We start from the raw sequence: 23,109 nt of genomic DNA on the forward strand, positions 1-23,109 counted from the left end.
ACTATTTACAAGAAGATAGACTACCAATGGCATCCCCACCGTCAGGTGCCCTACCCAACACTTTCACAAACCACCTAGAAAACCTGATTTTTAGAAACATATTCACAAAGAGTTACAACACACTTTATTGGATTAGATGCACAGGTGATATCCATCATCTAATTGATGAACCTCCACAAAAATTTATCAGTTGCTTGCAGATATAAGCACAGTACATACAAAGATAAGAGTAGCAATGGAAAAAGAACATGACAACCAAATAAACTTCTTAGGATAACCATAAAAAAGAAAACAATCAGCATAGCTTTGAAATTCACCATAAACCTGCAAGAATGGACACTATCATGTGTTAGACTTCAAATCACCCATACTCACAGAAGCAATCAATATTCAGATACATGCTTTGTAGACTTAATACAGTACAACTCAGCATAGAAAACTACCAGTAAGAACTAGACATCATCTCACAAATAGCAGCAAACAGTGGGTGCAGTAGTATCTAGCAACAAAATTAAACAAAAAAATCAAACACCATAAACAGTCAATAAATATGACACACATTCAGCAAAAAACAACACCACAACAAAATACCACACAAACAAGCATACACAGCAACAGAACAACAATGACACAAAAAATACATGAAAACAGGAAAGAAGGTTCAAGATGGTACATGATGACCTACAAGCACAAACACACAGATTAAATAACAAACATATTCAAAAGACAAGGCATAAACATAGCATATAAAACAGACAGTTCAATCCAAACGTATATTCCAAAAATAACAAAAGATACTGACATCTACCAGAAAATAGGAATATCCTAATTACAATGCAACATATGATGGAAGATAAGTAGGACAAACCAGCAGAACATTTGACACACGGTACACAGAACCTATCTGAGCATGGAAATATGGGACAGGACATTCAACTTTTGAAGAACATTTAAGAGAAAATACCCTCAAACCTGCTACAAAAGTGAAAGAAATGAAAATAGTCAGAATAAATACTGAAAGACAGCTCCTAACCAATGATTTAGCTGCTGATATGTAAGTATTTTTCTGTTTTATTATAAACACTCCTGTTGATAGCCTAGTCGCTGATGAACACTCGCCAATGAGGACAACATACTGGGTTCTATTATTTAAGAATTTTTGAGCCACTCACATATCTGTGAACTTATTCCATATGCTCGTAACTTTGTTAACAGCCTGCAAATGGGGCACAGTGTCAAATGCTTTCTGGAAATCGAAATATGAAATCTGCCTGTTGCCCTTCATCCATTGTTTACAGTTTATCATGTGGGGAAAGAGCAAGCTGAGTTTCAAAGAAGTGATGCTTTCTGAAACCATGCTGATATGTGGACATAAGCTTCTTAGTCTCAACAAAGTTTATTATATTGAACTGAGAATATGTTCAAGGATTCTGCAGAAAATCGAAATTAGGAATATTGGTCTGCAACTCTGTTGGTCCCTTACCCTTCTTATACAGGGTGGTCCATCTGAAGTTTTGGATGAGATTATCTCAAAAACTATACATCGGGTAAAAGTAGTGGGTAACACAAGTTTGTAAGCTCAGAGGGTGACATCAAATGATACTACACGTGACGCCCAGCCCCCGCCCCCTTGCTTTGGGTGAGGTGGAAGGGGGGGAGGGGGGAGGGTTACTTTTAAATCTCAAATGTAAACACCCATTTCTTACTGCAGATTAGGATTCTCCATAAAAAAGCAATCAAGTTTTGTCTGAAACATTTTTTAAAACTATTGACAGATGGCGCTGAAATCAAGAAAAAAGTAAAATTGAGGAAGAACTCTGATTTATTTACAATTATCTGAGAAAGATGCATCAAATCGATACAATATGTGCACCAATTTTTTCGTTATGCCAAATTAAGCTATTTTTGTACAAAATGTACTGTATCCTACTTTAAGCGTTACCCAGAAACAACGATGTGGTCGTAGTAGAATGATGTTCGCATGGTGTGCTTCATTAGTGAGTCCCCTTGCCTCTCACAATTTGGGGTGCTTAATTAATGAAATTAGCCACAAAGAAATTGTTTAAAATTATCCTTATTTGCTTCAATGTATGTAGTAAATTGTCTGCGAAAGTTGTCCACAGTTTTGAGTAGCACATCCCGTGGTATAGCTGCACATGCTCTTTGAATATGTTCCTCCATATCATTTTGGGTTGTGGGCTGTCTTTCATAAACAATATTTTTTTAAATAACCCCACAAGAAAAAATCAGAAGATGTTAGGTCTGGTGAACGTGGACGCCACTGAATTGGTCCGCTGAATCCTATCCATCGACCAGGGTACCGTAAATTTAAAACATTCCGCACATTCCTTTTCCGAAATGAACTCAAGTGTCGTTGAAATTCAAACGCCCGCATTAAAGTAATATCATTCCATTTCACTGCTTTAATTTCAAAGTTCAGTTACAGTATTCATAGCTGGCTACAATATTTAGATTACACAAGCACAAATTAAGAGTGCGAGTTTTGTTACCATATTTTAGCTTACCTGTGACTGCAGCTCAGCTTGGTACATGCTAAATTTTACTATTGTTAATTGTTCAAAATCATTTAATTCAAGTTCAAAGTTAAAACTCTTATTTCTAAATTTCGTAGATTCAAGTAGCTCTTGAGATGATTGTTGAGGTAGCCCACGACTAACCTTATTTTATTTAATTTCGTAGTGCTTCAGAAGCAAAGTTCACTATTAATTTAAGTCACTAAATTAACTTTCAATTTTCCGGTTTTGTTAATTATTTTGCTAAATTAAGTCAGTGTAGCGAAATTTATTACATCTGACAAACATTCAATTTTCACACAACACGTGTCAACCTTCAGTTGCCACACTTTTAGTGCTAATTATATGTGCATTAACCTTTCTTTTTCAGTTATTATAGTAGTTGTCCACAGGAGTGACGACCGTAATTTTCCCCAAATCTCAAATATCTAATTAATGCCAGTTAATTATTTATGTAACGACCACACACTTACTTTCTTTATTAACTGTACCCTTTCTCAATTAATTTCCACCAATTTCATTTGCATTTATCCTTTCATTTAGATGTAACCCTTCCTCCCTCTTTACCAATAGATTAACTTCGGTGACGATTGCTTTTTCCAAATTTCCATTAGGTACATGCGGTTTAATTTTTCACTGTCATTTAGGGTGATAAGTGGGGGGGAGGTTACAAGTTCAACAGAAGGAAGGTGGATTAAGGCTTAACATTTTTTCAACAACAGGATATTACGATGGAACACAGGACAAGGACAAGGAAGGATATCAAATGCACCCTTTCAGAGAAAGTGCCTTGGTGTTCTCATGTTTTGCACAGTGGCTTGCAGAGCATATGTTTGGATGTGAAGACAGATGAATTTTAGTACTTACCGGAGGTTCTTGTTTAACAGATATGTACTCTATCTCTTGCTTAGGAAATGTGTGTGGTTCAGCCTCCACCTGAAACAAAGGAAATGAGTTGAGTACAGATGACATCCACATTACAAGAAGCACATATAAAAGCAGTCTCCATAACACAAATGAATATATTGTGACAACTGAAAGTTTTTGCTACAGCAGAACTCAAATCCACATAACTCGAACTTTGTGATTGGGTGATTTTATTTTATTTATTTATTTACACGTCAAGTTTCGTAGGACCAAATTGAGGAGCAAATCTCCAAGGTCATGGAACGTGTCACTACATGAACATACAACATAAAAGTAATAACAGATAAAAATAAATGTTCATGAACCTGAAAAAAGGTCAGTCCATAAGTTTAAGTAAACACTATCAGCAATACAATAAGAATCAGCTTAATTTTTCAAGGAACTCCTCGACAGAATAGAAGGAGTGACACATGAGGAAACTCTTCAGTTTCAATTTGAAAGCGCGTGGATTACTGCTAAGATTTTTGAATTCGAGTGGCAGTTTATTGAAAATGGATGCAGCAGTATACTGCACACCTTTTTGCACAAGAGTTAAGGAAGTCCGATCCAAATGGAGGTTTGATTTCTGCCGTGTATTAACTGAGTGAAAGCTGCTTATTCTTGGAAATAAACTAATATTGGTAACAAGAAACGACAATAAGGAATATACATATTGAGAGGCCAATGTCAAAATACCCAGACTTGTGAACAGAGATCAACAAGAGGTTCGTGAACTCACACCACTTATTGCCCAAACCGCCCATTTCTGAGCCTAAAATATCCTTCTACAATGGGAAGAGTTACCCCAAAACATAATACCATACGACATAAGTGAATGAAAATAACCAAAGTAGACTAATTTACATGTTGAAGTATCACTCACTTTTGATACCATTCGAATAGTGAAAATGGCAGTATTAAGTCTTTGAACAAGATCCTGAACGTGGGCTTTCCACGACAGCTTACTATCTATCTGAACACCTAGAAATTTGAACTGTTCAGTTTCACTACTCATATGCCCATTCTGTGAGATAAAAACGTCAGGTTTTGTTGAATTGTGTGTTAGAAACTGTAAAAACTGAGTCTTACTGTGATTTAACGTTAGTTTATTTTCTACAAGCCATGAACTGAGATCATGTACTGCACTACTTGAAACTGAGTAAATGTTGCACACATCCTTTACTACCAAGCTAGTGTCATCAGCAAACAGAAATATTTTAGAGTTACCCATAATACTAGAGGGCATATCATTTATATAAATAAGGAACAGGAGCGGCCCCAACACTGATCCCTGGGGCACCTCCCACTTGACAGTACCCCACTCAGATCCCACATCACAGCCGTTATCAACATTGTGAATAATGACCTTTTGCTGCCTGTTGCTAAAGTGAGAGGTAAACCAATTGTGAGCTACTCCTCTTATTCCGTAATTGTCCAACTTCTGGAGCAATATTGTGAGATCAACTCAGTCAAATGCCTTTGTTAAATCAAAAAATACGCCAAGCATTCGAAACGTTTTGTTTAGCCCATCCAGTACCTCACAGGGAAAAGAGAATATAGCATTTTCAGTTGTCAAACGACTTCTAAATCCGAACTGTACATTTGATAGCAAATCGTGTGATATAAAATGATCAAGTGAGAGGTAAACCAATTGTGAGCTACTCCTCTTATTCCGTAATTGTCCAACTTCTGGAGCAATATTGTGAGATCAACTCAGTCAAATGCCTTTGTTAAATCAAAAAATACGCCAAGCATTCAAAACGTTTTGTTTAGCCCATCCAGTACCTCACAGGGAAAAGAGAATATAGCATTTTCAGTTGTCAAACGACTTCTAAAGCCGAACTGTACATTTGATAGCAAATCGTGTGATATAAAATGATCAATTAACCTTACATACACAACCTTTTTGATAACTTTTGCAAACACTGATGGCATAGAAATAGGTCTAAAATTATCTACATTATCCCTTTCTCCCTTTTTATAAACCGGATTTACTACTGAGTACTTTAATTGCTCAGGAAATTGACCATTCCTAAAGGAAAAATTACAAATATGGCTAAATACAGGGCTAACATGTGTAGCACAGCACCATGACCTATTCTAATCTGCTGTGTTTTAATAACTTAATCAAAACAGCACATTTGCAGTCTGATGAAAAATAAGGGATGAATGTACAAAACTGCAGCTAACATACGAGATGATCATAAAGTTTCCATCTGAGGGTTGTACAGTTCACAACTGGAATGCCACTTGGGCAAAATTGTCACGAGCACTGAGGCAATCATTGCACCGACACACCACGTGGAACATATCTGTTTGGTAAAACACCGTCTTGCTGCGTGAAGAAATCCATAACTGCCTGCTGCACACTGTCACCCAACAGGAATTGTCATCCTTTCGAGGTTTTCTTATGGATTTGAATACACAATTATTGCACAGGGAGAGATCAGGACTATAGGGTGGATTCCCAAGTGTCCCCCGCTCGAGTCGACATAACCTCTGTGCACCTCGATCCTGTTTGCACACATTAGGTAACAACATACCCACAGATCACTTTTTCGTATTTACCGCACATGTGTCAGAAAGATACGAATGCCACACTAACCACCTGCCTATACGTCAGTGGTTATATAACCACAATGAAGATGTGCAATGTCACATGTATACTGCAGCAGCACCCTCAAATAAAAACATTTTGACTGCCCCTTACATTTTATGATATATGATTCTAAGTACCACATGCATTAATATGTATTGTTAAGTTTTTTTCCAAATAATACCTCCTAAGACTGTTGTAAAGCTGCTGGGCATAGCTGCCTGCTACACAGCTCAGTTTCTTCAGTGACTTGGGCTTAGGTAGTCTTTACATTTATTAACCTTCAACCATCTGTTGTGCCCAAATGGACAGTTTTACAGATAAATGACCTTGTTGGGGAGCACAGCAGACAAATATCTGTATTTTACAATCATTTTTCCTCTGTTTTAACTAGTAGCATTGGGGCACCTCCACTGTTAGATCCATGGGTGCAGTTGATGACTCAGATTCGCTATGTCCACACGTTTTAGAAGTTTTTGATTCAGTAGGTACATTTTCATGGATCCATAGCTATAGGTGTGATACTCATAACACAGAATGTTACCCTGCAGGAAGAATCACTTACAGGCACTGAATTTTATCTATCTTGTACTCAGGGGCATGTACTAGACTTAGCACTGATCACATTATACAACAACAGTTTAACGGATAGAATTAGCTGCAGAGTGAACTTGTTGGTAATAACAGGCAACTCTACCAAAAAGAGTCATTTGATAAAAACTGTAGCAACATCCAGTCACATCTCAAAAAATTCTCAATCTTGTACAAACCGAGAAAAGTTGTGCACTTCATGAAACAAAATAATACAGCAACCTTTTACTGCAGGTTTAATGAGTCACAGCTAAGATCAGATTTTGAGTCACCTGTTTCCTAAACTCTTTATATCCCTTGTTCTTCAATATTAACATTTTTATATGTTGAAACAGCACACTTCGAGCTATATGGTTTAGAACGTAAGTTGCTATTTCTGTTATAAAAGTAACTCCAAAGTTCCAGCCTCCATTATATCCATGATGGCCTCAGTTCTGGTAGATGTTAAATGCTGACAACAATATAGGACCTAAAACCAATACATTCATTGCCTGTTTAATGCTTTGAGAAAGATACATTTCCAAAGCCCATTATTTCAATGTGCTTGTCAAATCATATTTAGAATACATTTTAAAAAGAACATTTGTTTCTCTTTTGAGGTAAAAGTGATTTTATTTTGTTCAGCTTTCTGTATTTTATATTTTTCAACTGGTATACCGGTCAAGTTGTATTTTGGCACAAATAAAAATTACTGAGTAACACCTGGTTGGCTGGATCTTGAACCCTAGTGATTATTATTACATTATTGGAAACTTTGGGACTTGGATCAGGTGTACATGTTGCTGATTGATGGTTGTCTGTTAAAGATCCCAAGAAACCTTCTTCTGCAAGGCACTTTCAGTTCCAGCCTTCAAAAAGGATATTAATTACAAAAAACCGAAATGTCAGAGCATTTTACTATTCAAGGGGAACAAAGTTATAACACTGATACAGGAACTGATAAAAGTATCTGCAATAAGGGTAAATCCTAGGTAGGAGTAAAAGCAGCAGAGGTATGTGTTATATCCTAACCAGTAATGCCACCCGAGCATCAAAGTCCGGACGCCGTCCGCATAAGCAGTGCCAGCGAGACAGGAAATCGCCGCAAGTCTGCGCGCGCCACCGTTGGCTTCTGGTTTCTTAAGCGCTGGAGTCGCGAGCGCTAGGACAGTTCTGTATTCGCCGCTCAGCTGCATACTCGCCACCGAATTGTGTACTTGCTAGTCAATTGTGTGTTCATCGCAGCAGAGTTGTTGTTTGTCGTCAGCCGACGCTGATCTAGCCGCTCCGACTCGAACTAGACAGATTTCTGTAGACACGGAGTTCACTACTGTGTTTCTGTATCTTCGTTAATAAAGATAAGTACCGACTTTTATTTAATCAGAGTGTTTGGGTTTTCATCTTTCTGTTCACGGTTCCAGCGGACCAGTCGGCCCACTATTAAAAGTGTGGCGGTGACTTCGTAAGCCGTTTCTACAGCGAATTGCTTGTCGCTACGAACGCCGCCACAAAACTGGCGACGAGAACTTCCGAACTCGTGTGCAGGGCTGGTTCAACTTGTTTCTGGTTATACTAATTATAGCGATAAAATTTTGGGGGCTGGTTTATTCTGTGTTCACTATGTCTGCTGAATTACAACAGTTGATCTTGTTACAGAGTCAGCAAATACAAAGTCTGGTGGAAGCAATCGCCAAACAAGTGGCTAATCCTCCAACACAAAAGGAACAAGCACAGGCAGCACCACCTTTCCGTGCTTTTGATGCATCAAGAGAAGAATGGCGAGAATATTTCGCGCAGTTGCAGGCGCACATGACAGTCTACAAAATCACGGGTACTGAGCGGCAGCTTTATTTAATTTCCACTGCAGGCGTGGAAGTCTATCGACTACTTTGTAAGTTGTTCCCGGAATCCAAGCCAGAAGCTTTAGACTATGACGTTGTTGTTAACAAGCTTGCTGAGTATTTCGAGTCGCGAGTTCATGTGGCAGCAGCCAGATTCAAGTTCTTCAGATTAAAGAAACTGCCACATCAATCTAATTATCAGTGGTTAACAGATTTACGGGGCCTCACCCGTCAGTGCCGATTTAATTGTGTGTGTGGAGCTTCCTACAGTGATGTCATGTTACGAGACGCTATTACTCAAAACATTGCAGATTCTCGTATTCGTGCTGCTATCTTAAAGTTGCCTGACCCGTCATTAGAGACTGTGATGAACATCATTGAAGCCCAAGATACTTTTGACTATGCTGAGTGTGAGTTAGATCAGCCATGTATTTCTCAAATTGCCTGTGCTAAGCAAGTTATGTCACGCCCGCGGCCCCACCGGCAGAGTCAGACTGTAAACACTAGCCGGCCGCGTCATGTTAAACACATTCGTCAGCCGCGTGTGCAAAATGATAGAGTTAAGTCTTGCCCTAAGTGTGTTCTTGCTCATCCTCGTGAACGTTGCCCATTAAGAAATGCGGTTTGTCACTTTTGTCAAAGGAAAGGACACGTCCAGACTGTTTGTTTGCGTAAACGCAAGAACAATTCTAGTGCTGCCCAGCCCATGGATATTCATGTTCTTCAAAGCCAGCCCACCCAGAAGGTTGCATTTAAAGACTCTTCCATGGTTCGTGTGGGTAATAAACTTGTTCGCAATGAGCCACCCACCCAGCCTTCTGCTATGCGACCCAAGCGTAATTCAAACGCTGTAAAACGTAATGTACAGACTGCAAGTGAAGCGGGAGTTGTTGTTCCACCCGCCCAACCCACGAGTTGTCGTAAGCAGCGAACACGCGCTAAACGCGCTGATTTTGTGTCTTCCGCCTCCACTGCACCGATCCAGAGACAGTGTAATAAACTATTTGTGAAGCTACGCACCCAGGATAAGACCTTCAATTTTCAATTAGACACTGGTGCGTCTGTGACTCTCATAAATAGTGCTACGTATGCGGCTATCGGCCGCCCTAAACTTTCAGCGGCAAAACATTCTTTGGCTACTTATAGTGGAGAACAAATTCCTGTGTTAGGTGTATGTAGCATGCCAGCCACATTCCGTGGCAATACAAAAACAGTTTCATTCACAGTGCTCCGCGCTACAGACAGAGTAAACATTTTCGGATTAGACTGTTTTGACTTGTTTGGCCTGTCTATCCAAGACAAGGTGTTGCAAATTAATTCTGTTGTTGTTCCTCAAGACAGCATAACCGATTTGTGTAAACGATACAGTGACATATTTAAAGACAAACTAGGTTGTGCTGCGAACTTTGCCGCTCATATTACGTTAAAAGATAATGCTCAGCCTCGATTTTTCGTGCTCGTCCAGTGCCTCACGCCCTCCGGGCACCTGTAGCAGATGAACTTCGTCGTTGGCAAAACAACGGTGTTATTCAACCCGTTTCAGCGAGCCAGTGGGCTTCTCCCTTAGTTATTATAAAGAAACCGTCTGGTAAGTTACGTTTGTGTGCTGATTTTAAGTCGACAGTTAATCCTCAGACTGTCATTGATTCTTTTCCTTTGCCTAGACCGGACGAGCTGATGAATAAGTTAGGGGAAGCTCGTTTCTTTTCCAAAATTGATCTCCGTGAAGCATATTTGCAATTGCCCCTCGACGAGCAATCACAACAGTATTTTGTCATAAACACGTCATTGGGGTTTTTCCGTTTTCTGCATTTGCCTTTTGGTTGTGCGTCAGCCCCAGCTGTTTTTCAGCGTTTTTTGTCACAACTTCTGGCTAATGTGCCATCGTGTTGCAACTATTTAGACGATATTGTTGTGTCCAGTCGGACGCCTGCTGAACATTTCCATAATTTGGAGTGTTTGTTTACAGTGTTGTCTCAGGCAGGCCTACGTTGCAACATCGATAAATGTTCATTTTTCCTTACGGAGTAAGGACATGTTATTAATGCTCAAGGCATTCATCCCTCCCAGTCACATTTAGCAGCTATTCGTGATTTGCCCGCCCCTCGCAATCTGCATGAATTGCAAGCAGTTCTTGGCAAATTGACATATTATATTAGGTTTATACCTAATGCATCACAGATTGCTGCACCGTTGCATCGTCTCTGCCGTAAGAATGTTCCGTTTGTGTGGTCAGCTGATTGCCAATCAGCCTTTCAGCAGCTTAAAGAGGCTTTATTGAATGATCGTTGTCTGGTCCATTACGACCCTAACAAGCCTCTGGTGTTAGCTTGTGATGCCTCTTCTTTCGGCCTCGGTGCTGTGTTGTCTCACCGAGTCGGTAACACCGAACGTCCTATTGCGTTCGCATCTAAATTGCTAAACAAAGCTCAGTGTAATTATAGCCAATTGGACAAGGAAGCGTTGGCTATTGTGTTCGGTGTCACAAAATTCCATCACTACCTCTATGGTAGACCATTCTATTTAGTAACAGATCACAAGCCCCTGACGTCACTGTTTCATCCGTCTAAACCAGTTCCTCAGCGGACAGCTCCGAGACTACAACGTTGGGCTCTTTTGTTATCACAATACCAGTATGAGATACTGTATCGCCCTACAGCTCAGCATGCAAACGCTGACGCGCTTTCTAGATTGCCGATTGCTGCGGATGATGTCTTCGATTCCTCTGATGACTCTTGCCATCAGATTGACGCCGATGAGCATCAATCCCTCCGGGTTTTTCCGATTGATTATCGTCAGGTGGCACGTGAGACAGCTACGGATCCTCATCTGAGTTTACTATTATGTTTTGTTCAACGTGGTTGGCCGTCCAAGGCAAAGGACATATCGGATCCTGTGGTTCGTCGCTATTATCCGCAACGTCATCTGTTGTCTGTTTCGCACGGAGTTTTGCTGTTACGCACCGAGAATGACCAGCTTCGTGTAGTGGTTCCCCAAGTGCTCCAATCCAAGGTCCTCGACTTGTTGCATCAAGGTCATTGGGGAGTGGTCCGCACCAAGCAGCTTGCCCGCCGTCATTATACATGGGTCGGCATTGATAAGCAGATTATGCAGATGTCTACAGATTGTTCGACGTGTGCCGAACACCAAGCTGCTCCGCCTCAACGCTATTTTGAGTGGGCACACCCTGCCGGTCCCTGGCAGCGAGTACATATTGATTTCGCTGGTCCATATTGGAATTCTCGTTGGCTCATCGTGATAGATGCATTTAGTAATTTTCCGTTTCTTGTGCCCATGCAGTCTACAACGTCTGCACAAACTATACAGGCGTTGACTTCAATTTTTTGTATTGAGGGTCTTCCAGAAGTTTTAGTGTCTGACAATGGTCCACAATTTACCTCTGCTGAATTTGAAAGTTTTTGTTCTGCCAATGGCATTCGCCATGTTCTTACTCCGCCATTCCACCCTCAATCGAATGGTGCAGCGGAACGTTTTGTACGCACATTCAAGGATCGTATGGACCGCCTTCGTGCTACGCACTCTCGTCAGCAGGCCCTCATCACATTCCTGTCGTCGTACCGGACCACGCCACGCGACGGCCCTTCGCCTGCGGAGCTTCTCCACGGGCATCGTCATCGCACCCTACTACGGTTGTTGCACCCCCCCGGATCGACCCGCCGCTTCTGAGCATCGCACGCGTTTTCAGCACGACGACGCCGTTTTTTTCAGAGTTTATCACGGTCGCCGTCGTTGGGAACGTGGTACCGTGATAAGTGTCCAGGGTCGCGGTTTTTATACTGTTCAAGGTGCTACTGGGGTGCACGGGAGGCATCAGAACCAGTTGTGCCGCGCTGGCCGCCCGGATTCTGCCGCTCGTTCTTTGCCCACAGATTTGGTCCGCGGCGGGTTCCAGCCGCGCCTTCCGACTTTGCTGCCGCCCCCAAGGCAGCAGCAGCAGCCGTCGCCGCTACCACGCCGACAGCCCGTCCCGTTGATGCCTCCCGCGCAGCTTCATCTGGGAGCGCCCCAGGTGGTCGCTCCGGCGCCTGCGGTCCCTCTTCAGTCGCCACCGCCTTCGGAGCTGATGGACGTCGACCCCTCAGCCGGGCCGCCTTCCCAAGTAGTGGCTGTGCAGCCTGTCCTGCAGCCGCTTTCCTTGGGCACCCCCAAGGAGTCTGACACCGCAGCGCCTTGTCCGGCACCCACTCAGCAGCCGTCGACGCAGCGTCAGGAGACGCTGCCTCTCTTCGTGGGTCCCGACGCCCCGTGGCGTCCAGTACCAGAAGCTGCGCCCGTGGTCACAGGCGTGCACCCTGACCTCGGTTTTCAGTCGGTGTTTCCCGAGGCCCCGCGCAGCCAATGCTGGGGTGCGGACCGGGGACTGCCACCGACAACAGTCTCCGCCCCGGTCTCGTCCGCTACGCCTGCGGCCAGACCCCTCCCCCGCCGTCGACGCTCGCCACGTCATTATTCAACGACGTTGCGGCGATTTGGGGGGGAGGAGTGTTATATCCTAACCAGTAATGCCACCCGAGCCCGCTGCCAAAAGGTTGGCAGCATCAAAGTCCGGACGCCGTCTGCATAAGCAGCGCCAGTGAGACAGGAAATCGCCGCAAGTCTGCGCGCGCCACCGCTGGCTTCTGGTTTCTTAAGCGCTGGAGTCGCGAGCGCTAGGACAGTTCTGTATTCGCCGTTCAGTTGTATACTCGCCACCGAATTGTGTACTTGCTAGTCAATTGTGTGTTCATCGCAGCAGAGTTGTTGTTTGTCGTCAGCCGACGCTGATCTAGCCGCTCCGACTCGAACTAGACAGATTTCTGTAGACACGGAGCTCACTACTGTGTTTCTGTATCTTCGTTAATAAAGATAAGTACCGACTTTTATTTAATCAGAGTGTTTGGGTTTTCATCTTTCTGTTCACGGTTCCAGCGGACCGGTCGGCCCACTATTAAAAGTGTGGCGGTGACTTCGTAAGCCGTTTCTACAGCGAATTGCTTGTCGCTACAAATGCCGCCACAAAAGTATGTAAAGGTGTTACGGTAAAACCAGAAAAACAATCTCAGGTAACAGTTCTTTTACAGGACCACTATGGACCAGGTTGAATTGACATTAATTTATTTATTTATTTACACATTAAGTGCCGTAGCACGAAATACAGAAGAAAATCTCCAAAGTCATGGAATATGTCATTAACATTACAACATAAAAGTAATAACAGACAAAAATAAAATGTTTATGAGCCCAAAAAAAGTCAAACCATAAATAAATGCAATCAACAATAAAACAATAACCAGCTTAATTTTTCAAGGAACTCCTTGACAGAATAGAAGTGACCCATGAGGAAACTCTTCAGTTCTGATTTGAAAGTGCGTGGATTATTGCTAAGATTTTTCAATTCGAGCGGTAGCTTATTGAAAATGGATACAGCAGTATACTGCACACCTTTCTGCACAAGAGTTAAGGAAGTCCGATCCAAATACAGGTTTGAGTTATGCCGGGTATTAACTGAGTGAAAGCTGCTTATTCTTGTGAATAAGCTAATATTGTTAACAACAAATGACAGTATGGAATACATATATTGAGAAACCCGATGTCAAAATATGTAGACTCGTGAACAAGGGTCCACAAGAGGTTCATGAACTTACACCACTTATTGCCCAAACCATCCGTATCTGAGCCAAAAATATCCTTTTAGAATGGGAAGGGTTACACCAAAATATAATAACACACGACATAAGCGAATGAAGATAAGCAGAGTAGATTGTTGTGACTCGCCGATCTTTCAAAGTGCTGCCACGCAGTTACACGTGTCCTCTACATGCGGCGCTGTCTGCCAGCCATGCAGCAGCAGCGCCACCTAAGCGGCCAGCCAGCCAGCGGCCGCTAGACTTGGACTCAGTTATGATTTGACTGTTAAAGTGTACACACGTCTTACTCTGTTTACATGATCTGTGACTTTCATGTATCGCGTATTCCTTGAAATATATTTGTTCAACTTGACGTTATTACAATTGGAGACGAGGTAGTGATTTTTCTTTTCCATCATTGACCCACATGTTTCCATGGCTACTTTAGAGCAACTATTGAAAGGTCTCATAGAACAGCAAACGCTTCTCACAAATATGATTCGTGATTTCATCGTGGCATGAAATGCGGGGCGTCTCTCGTCGTCGTCTCTACCTACATTTCCTCCTCACGACAAGATGGCGGAAGACTGGTCTGATTACGTCTTCTACAGCACTTCTTGGCATTTCATGTCACGGACGAACAAACGTAAGTCTCTGTTCCTTTCATGGATTTCACCTCAAATGTATCGGTTGTTGTCACAATTGGCTCCTTTGAAAGATCCTGCATCTTTGTCCCTTACTGAAATGTGCTCACTTCTGTCCGTCTATTTTCAAAAGCAAATGCATGTGGTAGCCTCTCATGTTGCCTTTTATCGTTGTCAAAAACAACTGAATCAATCCTATCATGCTTGGGCTGCTGAACTTCACAGCCTCAGTAGAAAGTGTCAATTTGTTACTGAAGTTCACAAAGAATCCTACACCATTTTCATGGTACGGGATGCTATTATCCGATCGGCGCCGGACAAAGAAGTTCGGCAACGTGCCCTTCAGTTGGCAAATCCGACTTTAGATGATGTCCTATCCATCGCTCAGTCTTTTGAAATTCCTCGCGCCGCTGGGGCGCAAATAGAGGCACGAGGCAGCGCCAGGGAAATACAACCTCTGTGCGATGTTGACGAAGTGTGTGGCGTGTCCCCACCGGCCGACGTGGCCGCAGTACGGTCCCAAGCACAGCCTCGGCCTAACCGTAAACAAACCTCTAAGAAACTGCAACAAAACCCACGGCAACTTTTTTCATGTCCGCTGTGTTTTACGAAATATTCACGAGAAGATTGTACACAACGTGGGCCGTGTGTCACAAATGCAAAAAAAAAAGGGGTCATGTGTCATCCGTTTGCAAATCCGACCACATATATGATGTTCGTGAACATGACGCTGATTCTGATTCTGTGTTGTCTGTCAACTGTACTTCTTCCCTTTCAGGTAAGTTGTTCCTCACTGTCCAAATCACTGGTCGGGATGTTTGCATGCAGGTGGATACTGGTTCTGCTGCCACTATCATCAATTCTCAGACGTATCTTCAGTTGGGTTCTCCAATCCTATCACCTGTCACTTGGCATTTACGGACTTAAAATAAACAGAAGATTTCTCTCTTGGGACAATTTGATGCTGAGGTATCTTACAAATCTGTCGTTTGCACTGTTCCCATATTTGTGGTCGACCATAGTAAGGTGGAGAATCTTTTTGGTTTCGATGCCTTTGGCGTTTTTGGGTTCTCCATAGATGACTCTGTCAATATCGTCTCTGATGCTCAATTGGATTCCTTGTCGATGACATTTTTGTCCCTTTTTTCTCCTGGGTTAGGCCGTGCAATAGACTTTGAAGCTCATATCACACTCAAACCCACTGCTCCGCCTAAGTTTTTTTGGGCTCGGCCCATTCCTGAGGCCCTTCGTGATCAGGTCAAACAGGAGCTGGATCATCTCACTGCTTCAGGGGTCTTACTTCCTGTCACTTCCAGTGAGTGGTCCTCTCCTGTCGTTGTCGTTGCTAAGCCAAATGGTGATATTCGTCTCTGTGGCAATTTCAAAGCCACTGTAAATGCTCAATGCCTTATCAACACTTACCCTATGCCTCGACCCGAAGAATTGTTCACTAAACTTGCTGGAGGCCAGTATTTTTCTAAACTTGACCGGTCAGAAGCTTATCATCAACTTCCTCTCGATGCGCTTCCTGGCAGTTTCTGGTCCTTAACACGCCTTTCGGCCTCTATCAATACGGATTGCCATTCAGGGTTGCCAGCACCCCTGCTCTCTTTCAGCGATTCTTGGAACAATTATTGCTCACTGTCCCCGGGTCTATAAATTACCAGAGCGTCATTGTTGTCACTGGCTCCACCACTGACGAACATCTTCAAAATCTCCGCACACTTTTTCATGTCTTACAGACTGCCGGTCTTAAGTATAATCTTCAGAAATCAAAATTTTTTCAGGCCTCTATCACGTACTTGGGGTTTCAACTCTCTTGGGATGGTATTCGTCTGCTTCAGCAAACTGTCGCTGCGATCGATGCCCTTCCTCATCCTACATATGTTACGGAACTACAGGCCTTCTTGGGGAAAATAGCATACTATCACAAGTTTTTACCGTCTGCGGCGTCGGTGGCTCAGCTGTTGCATCGCCTGTTGCATAAGAACGGGCCTTTTCACTGGTCCACGTCATGCGATGAGGCTTTCCAGAAATTGAAGACTATGCTGAAACAAGCCCTGTGGCTGGCTACTTATCGACCTGGCCAACATCTTGTTCTTGCCATGGACGCATCTCAATACAGGGTCGGTGCAGTCCTTGTGCACCGTTTTTCTGACGGTTCTGAACAACCCATTGCTTATGCCTCCAACATGCTCACAGATGCCCAACAAAAGTATTCTCAAATTGAAAATGAAGCTTTGGCCATTATTTATGCTCTTCATAAGTTTGGTGTTTTTCTCTATGGATCCAAATTTCATCTTGTTACGGCTCACAAGCCACTTACTTGTTTCTTTGTTTCATCCATCAACGTCACTTCCCGACAAGGCTGCACACCGCCTCCAGCGTTGGGCTCTTTACTTGTCTCGTTTCAATTATGAGATTCATTTCCGGTCGACGGCACAACATGCGAATGCTGATGCACTGTCTCGCCTTCCCATGGATCCTGATCTGGCATTCGATAGGGACGAACTTTTGTGTTTCCACCTGGATGTTGCCGATCAGCGGGTTGTGGACGGATTCCCCATCACGGGAGACCGCCTGGCGGATGCTACGGGTTCTGACCCTACCCTCTCGCGGGTTTTATGCTGTATTCAGAAGGGTTGGCCATATCGTCCGTCCGCTAAGACTTCTGATCCGTTGCAGAACTACCACGCTTTGCGTTACCGCCTCACGGCTAGGGATGGTGTTATCCTCCTTTCCACCGACAATGCTTCGCCGCGTGTAGTGGTACCTGGGTCTCTGCGTGCTTCGCTCTTGCGCCTCCTTCAGCAAGGGCACTGGGGTGTCTCTCGCACAAAATCTCTGGCGCGCCGTCATGTGTACTGGCCCAGCATCGAATCTGAAATCGCACACATGGTCACTGCCTGGAGCCCTTGTGCGTCACAGGCCACCACCTCGAAGTCATCGTCACCGTGGCCTTCGCCTGAGAAGCCCTGGAAGCGTATTCATGCTGACTTCGCGGGACCTTTTTAGGTACTTATTGGCTTCTCGTTATTGACGCCTACTCTAACTTTCCTTTCATTGTCCGTTGCATGTCGCCTACCACCGCAGCAACCAACAATGCTCTAGCTCGCATTTTCCCTTTAGAAGGCCTTCCCTTTACTCCTGTTACTGATAATGGTCCCCAATTTGCCTCTTCCGATTTTGTGGATTTTTGTGCCCATCACGGCGTCATGCATGTCACGGCCCCTCTGTTACATCCACAGTCAAACGGTGAGGCTGAATGACTGGTCCACACATTTAAGGCTCAGATAAGGAAACTCTTGACTTCTTCTGCTGCTGATGATGCGCTTCTCCAATTTCTGGCTTCTTACTGTTTCACCCCAATGGGCGACCACAGCCTGACTGAGCTCTTCATCTTCTGAGACCTTCCACCTCACGGCCGCGGGTGCCTTCACTTGGCCGGTTCACCGTCGACGACCTTGTATGGGTACGGGGATATGGCAGGCGGCCAAAACGGAGTCCTGGCTACATCTTACGACACCGTGGCCAACGTCTGTACGAAATCCAAATGGAAACGTGTGTTGCAGTGCGTCGTTCGGACCAGATTCGGCCTCGTGTGCTGGCAACACCTGTACCGGATGCTGCTACACCACCTTCGGCTCTACCTGACACTCGGGATACTGGAATCTCTCATTACTCACGACACAGTCCTCTCACCATCATATCGGTGCCAGCACAAGAACTGATGCCACCAGGAGACGTGCCCATGCAGGAACCAGTTGATCATCATCTGTCAGAGCAACTCTATTCGCCTCCTTCTCCTACGGACGCCGACACATCACCCACGTCTCCTGTTATAACAACCAGACTTGCCGCAATGGGCAGATTGGTGCACAGGGCCCCAGCAGATTCGACGCCCACTTCTCCTGTCACCTCAACCCGTTATCATCGGGGGGACACTTCCGTCCGTACGGTAAGCCTCCTCCTCGAGACTTTATGGCCAGTCAAACAACACCTATGGATGTTAGCAATCTACAGGCCACCTCCATCAAGACCTGTGCAAAAAAATCAAAGGGGGGAAAAGTGTTGTGACTCGCCGATCTTTCAAAGTGCCGCCATGCAGTTACGCGTGTCCTCTACATGCAGCACTGTCTGCCAGCCAAGCAGCAGCAGCACCACCTAAGCGCCCAACCAGCCAGCGGCCACTAGATTTGGACTCAGTTATGATTTGACTGTTAAAGTGTACACTCGTCTTACTCTGTTTACTTGATCTGTGACTTTCGTGTATTGCGTATTCCTTGAAATATTTTTGTTCAACTTGAAGTTATTACATAGATTAATTTTCATGTTGAATGATCACTCACTTCAGATACCATTTGAATAGTAAAAATAGCACCATTAAGTCTTTGAACAAGATCCTGAATGCGGGCTTTTTACGAGAGTTTACTATCTGAACACCTAGAAATTTGAACTGTTCAGTTTCACTAATCATATGCCCATTCTGTGAAATTAAAATGTAGAGTTTTGGTGAATTGTGTGTTAGAAACTGCAAACACTGAGTCTTAATGTGATTTAGCATTTGATTTTTTACATGCCATGAACTTATGTCATGACCTGCACTATTTGAAACAGAGCCCGTGTTGCACACATCATTTACTACCAAACTAGTGTCATTAGCAAACAGAAATAGTTTAGAGTTACTCATAATGCTTGAGGGCATATCATTTATACAAATCAGGAACAGGACTGGCCCCAACACTGATCCGTGGGGCACCCCCCCCCCCCCCCCAACCCCCCACCCCCTCCACCCCCCTAAATTGACTGCACACTCTGCTCAGACCCCACATCACAGCTATTCTCAACATTGTGAATAATGACCCTTTGCTGTCTGTTGCTAAAGTAAGAGATGAACCAATTGTGAGCTACTCCCCGTATTCCGTAATGGTCCAACTCCTGGAGCAATATTTTGTGATCAACACAATTAAACACTTTAGTTAAATAAAAAAATATGCCTAGCATTTGAAACCTTTTGTTTGACCCTTCCAGTACCTCACAGAGGAAAGAGAATACAGCATTTTCAGTTGTTAAATGGCTTCTAAAGTCGAACTGTACATTTGATAGAAAATTGTGTGATATAAAATGATCAATTAAGCTTACATGTACAGCCTTTTCAATAACTTTAGCAAACACTGATGACATAGAAATAGATCTAAAATTGTCTAAATTACCCTTTTCACCCTTTTTATAAATCGGCTTTACTACTGAACATTTTAATCGTTCATGAAGCTGACCATTTCTAAAGGAAAAATAACAAATATGGCTGAATACAGGGCTAACATGTACAGCAAAGTACTTTAATATTCTGCTAGGCACTCCATCATATCCATGATGGATGGATGATTTAATTATTGACTCAATCTCCCCTTGTCTGTATCACAAAGGAGTATTTCAGACATCAGTCTTGGAAAGACATTTGCCAAGAAAGTTGTATTATTCCCTGTAGAAACTAAATTTTTATTCAATTCACAAGAAATGCTCAGAAGATGACTGTTAAATACAGAACATTTATCTGATTTATCAGTAACAGAAATATTTTTACTAAGAACTGACTTTGTATCATTCACCTTGTGCTGCTGACCAGACACTTCCTTTGCAATTGACCATATGTTTTTAATTTTATCCTGTGAATTAGCTATTCTATTTGCATACCACATACTCTTTGCCTTCCAAATAACATTTTAAGCACCTAACAATACTGTTTGTAATGGGCTACTGTAGCCTGATTGTGACTACTCCTAACATTTTGGCATAAGTCCCACTTTGTTCTACATGGTACCCTTATCCCACTAGTCAGCCACCTGGGCTGCCTATTACTGAACTTTTATTCTGCAAGAATGTCTTTAAACAGATATCTGGAGCTCAAATGGATGAGAATCTGAAGTCCGAGAGCTACCTGATGAAGCTGAAGAGCAGAGCCGAATAAAAAGTAGTCATCTCATAATTATGTGTCACTTTAATACAAAACTGATGGCAATTGTTCAAAAAAATTAATTAATAGTTAGGTGCTATGTAATTCTTTCTAGTGGTCACTAACTATTTTGTACCAAGAATAAGTATTACGAAATATCTATATTATTTTTCATTTTTACCCATCATTTTAAAACCAAAACATTTCCAGAAACCGTTCCGTACATGTTACAGTTGCAAAAGTCATTATGTTCAAAGTAAATCAAACAATGGAAACCCCAGGTAGGAATATCAACCATGTAGAAAAAAAAGATTGTCACTTACTGTAAAGAATACACGTCCAGTTGCAGACAGGCACAATTAAATAACACTCACATAAACAATGTAGGAAAAAAAACAGATTGCTACTTGTCTTTTTAATTGTGCCTGCAACTTGATATGTCTTCTTTATGGCATGTTCAAAGAAAATATTTATTTTAAATTAAAATATTGTGGTATGATTTATGGGAAGTATAAATATAAATCCAGAATATAAAAGAAAATTGTAATAACTAAAGAATAACAATAAAACCAAATAGCAACTCAGTGACAGTTTTCTCTTGTTTCCAAAAACTTTTATTACATGAAGATAAAAGACTTTGGACACAGACAACTCAAATGTCCTTGCAGTATCTGAGAGGAACAAAGAGTAAAGGCATCAAGTGGAACAATCACTTTAGCTTGGTTGTAATTAAAACAACTAGCTGCATTTGAATCACTGGCTGGCTACTGAAAATCTCCAGTTTTCCTATGAAACAAATACATTACAATGGTCAGTCTGATCCAAAACAGATTGGAATAATATGAAACATTAAATACGTGAAAAAAATGAGGCTGTACCACTTGGTCATAGGTGTGTCAGCTTTTGTGAGAGAGTGTAATAGAAACTGTGGACAAAGTCAACTGACGAGATACCAAATACCCCCTGAAATTAATTTATAAAAAACAAGAATCAGCTATCAGGGTAGAATGCATAAAACTTTTCACAAATCATGAATCTCTGCTGAAGGAACTGTGAAATTAAAAATTCATACCGGCATGCAGCAAAATGAATAAAAGCAATCATTTTTGTGAGGCTTCATCCATTAACTGATTAGGAGAAAGGCTAATACATACCATTAAAGGCTAATATATACCAATAAAGAGTGCAACAACACAAGAAAAGGAAAGTTGCTACTCACCATATAGCGGAGGTGCTGAGCCGCGATAGGCACAATAAAAAGATTCACACAATCATAGCTTTCGGCCATTAAGGCCTTTGTCAGCAGTACACACACACACACACACACACACACACACACACATGGGTGTGAAGAGGCGTAATCAGATTCTACCATTCTGTGGAATGCCTGCAGAAGGTATACGAGTTGCATTGATAAGAAGAGCAGACGTGAGTGAAAATCAAGGCCTCCGTGGTGCAATCGGCTAGCGCGTTCGGCTGTTAACCGAAAGGTTGGTGGTTCGAGCCCACCCGGGGGCGAAATCGTTTTAATCGCCACCGAGGTGAGGACATATGTCGACTTTGATAGAGATACACAGCTAGTGTGACGACTTGGCTGTGTTTGAATGATGCCACAGAGCCTTATACACATTCAGCCAAGTGACAGTGAAGGTAAAAACATGGCCCTACGCAGACGTTGTACTGTTTTCGTATTTATTCACATGTGTGACACTGCAGTAGAGCGACGCCCACTACAAAACACGTATTATTTACACTTAATTTCAGCGTATACACCGCGACTGCCATATGACAGGGCCTCTCTCTCGATGTCGATCTGCATTTGGCGTCTCTTAAGTGTCGGACTGCAGTAGGCCGCTGTTGGCCGAGCGACATGCAGTCGTGTGTGTGTGTGTGTGTGTGTGTGTGTGTGTGTGTGTGTACTGCTGACAAAGGCCTTAATGGCTGAAAGCTATGATTGTGTGAATATTTTTATTGTGTCTATCGCGGCTCAGCATCTCCGCTATACGGTGAGTAGCACGCACGCGCGTACACACACACACACACACACACACACACACACACACACACACACACCACAACACACACACAAGCACACACATTTACAGTCTCTGAGAGCTGAAACTACACTGCGAGCAGCAGTACCAGTGCATGATGGGAGCGGCAACTGGTTGGGGGTAAGGAGGAGGCTGGGGCGGGAAGGGGGAGGGATAGTATGGTGGGGGAGTGATGAACGATGAAGTGGTGCAATTTAGACGGAGGGTAGGAGAGAAGGTGATTGGGGGGGGGGGGGGGGGGGGGGGTAAGTTGTGTAAAGAAGAGAAATAAAAATAAAAAAAGGTACAACAACAAATCTCCCATGCCATATCTTTCCAGTCTCCCACCACCTCACAAAGTCCCACAGTCCGGCCACAGAGGAGCATTCCCCTCATAACTCAGTA

General features: G+C 43.0%; 1 protein-coding gene and 1 non-coding gene across 8 annotated transcripts in view; one reads left to right on the forward strand and one right to left on the reverse strand.

The window, feature by feature from the left end:
* Positions 1–23,109, reverse strand: part of LOC124550890 (zinc finger protein 501-like) — a 601,755-nt gene that overhangs the window by 524,739 nt on the left and 53,907 nt on the right. For all 7 annotated transcript variants that reach the window (XM_047125661.1, XM_047125666.1, XM_047125665.1 and 4 more), the window contains exon 4: positions 3,402–3,470. In XM_047125661.1, the coding sequence (XP_046981617.1) occupies positions 3,402–3,470 (69 nt within the window). The remainder of the gene's footprint in view (positions 1–3,401; positions 3,471–23,109) is intronic.
* On the forward strand, positions 22,116–22,189 carry Trnan-guu. The gene has a single exon. It is a non-coding gene; the product is annotated as a tRNA-Asn (tRNA).

Source organism: Schistocerca americana, chromosome 9, assembly GCF_021461395.2.
Source record: "Schistocerca americana isolate TAMUIC-IGC-003095 chromosome 9, iqSchAmer2.1, whole genome shotgun sequence".
Taxonomy (NCBI): domain Eukaryota; kingdom Metazoa; phylum Arthropoda; class Insecta; order Orthoptera; family Acrididae; genus Schistocerca; species Schistocerca americana.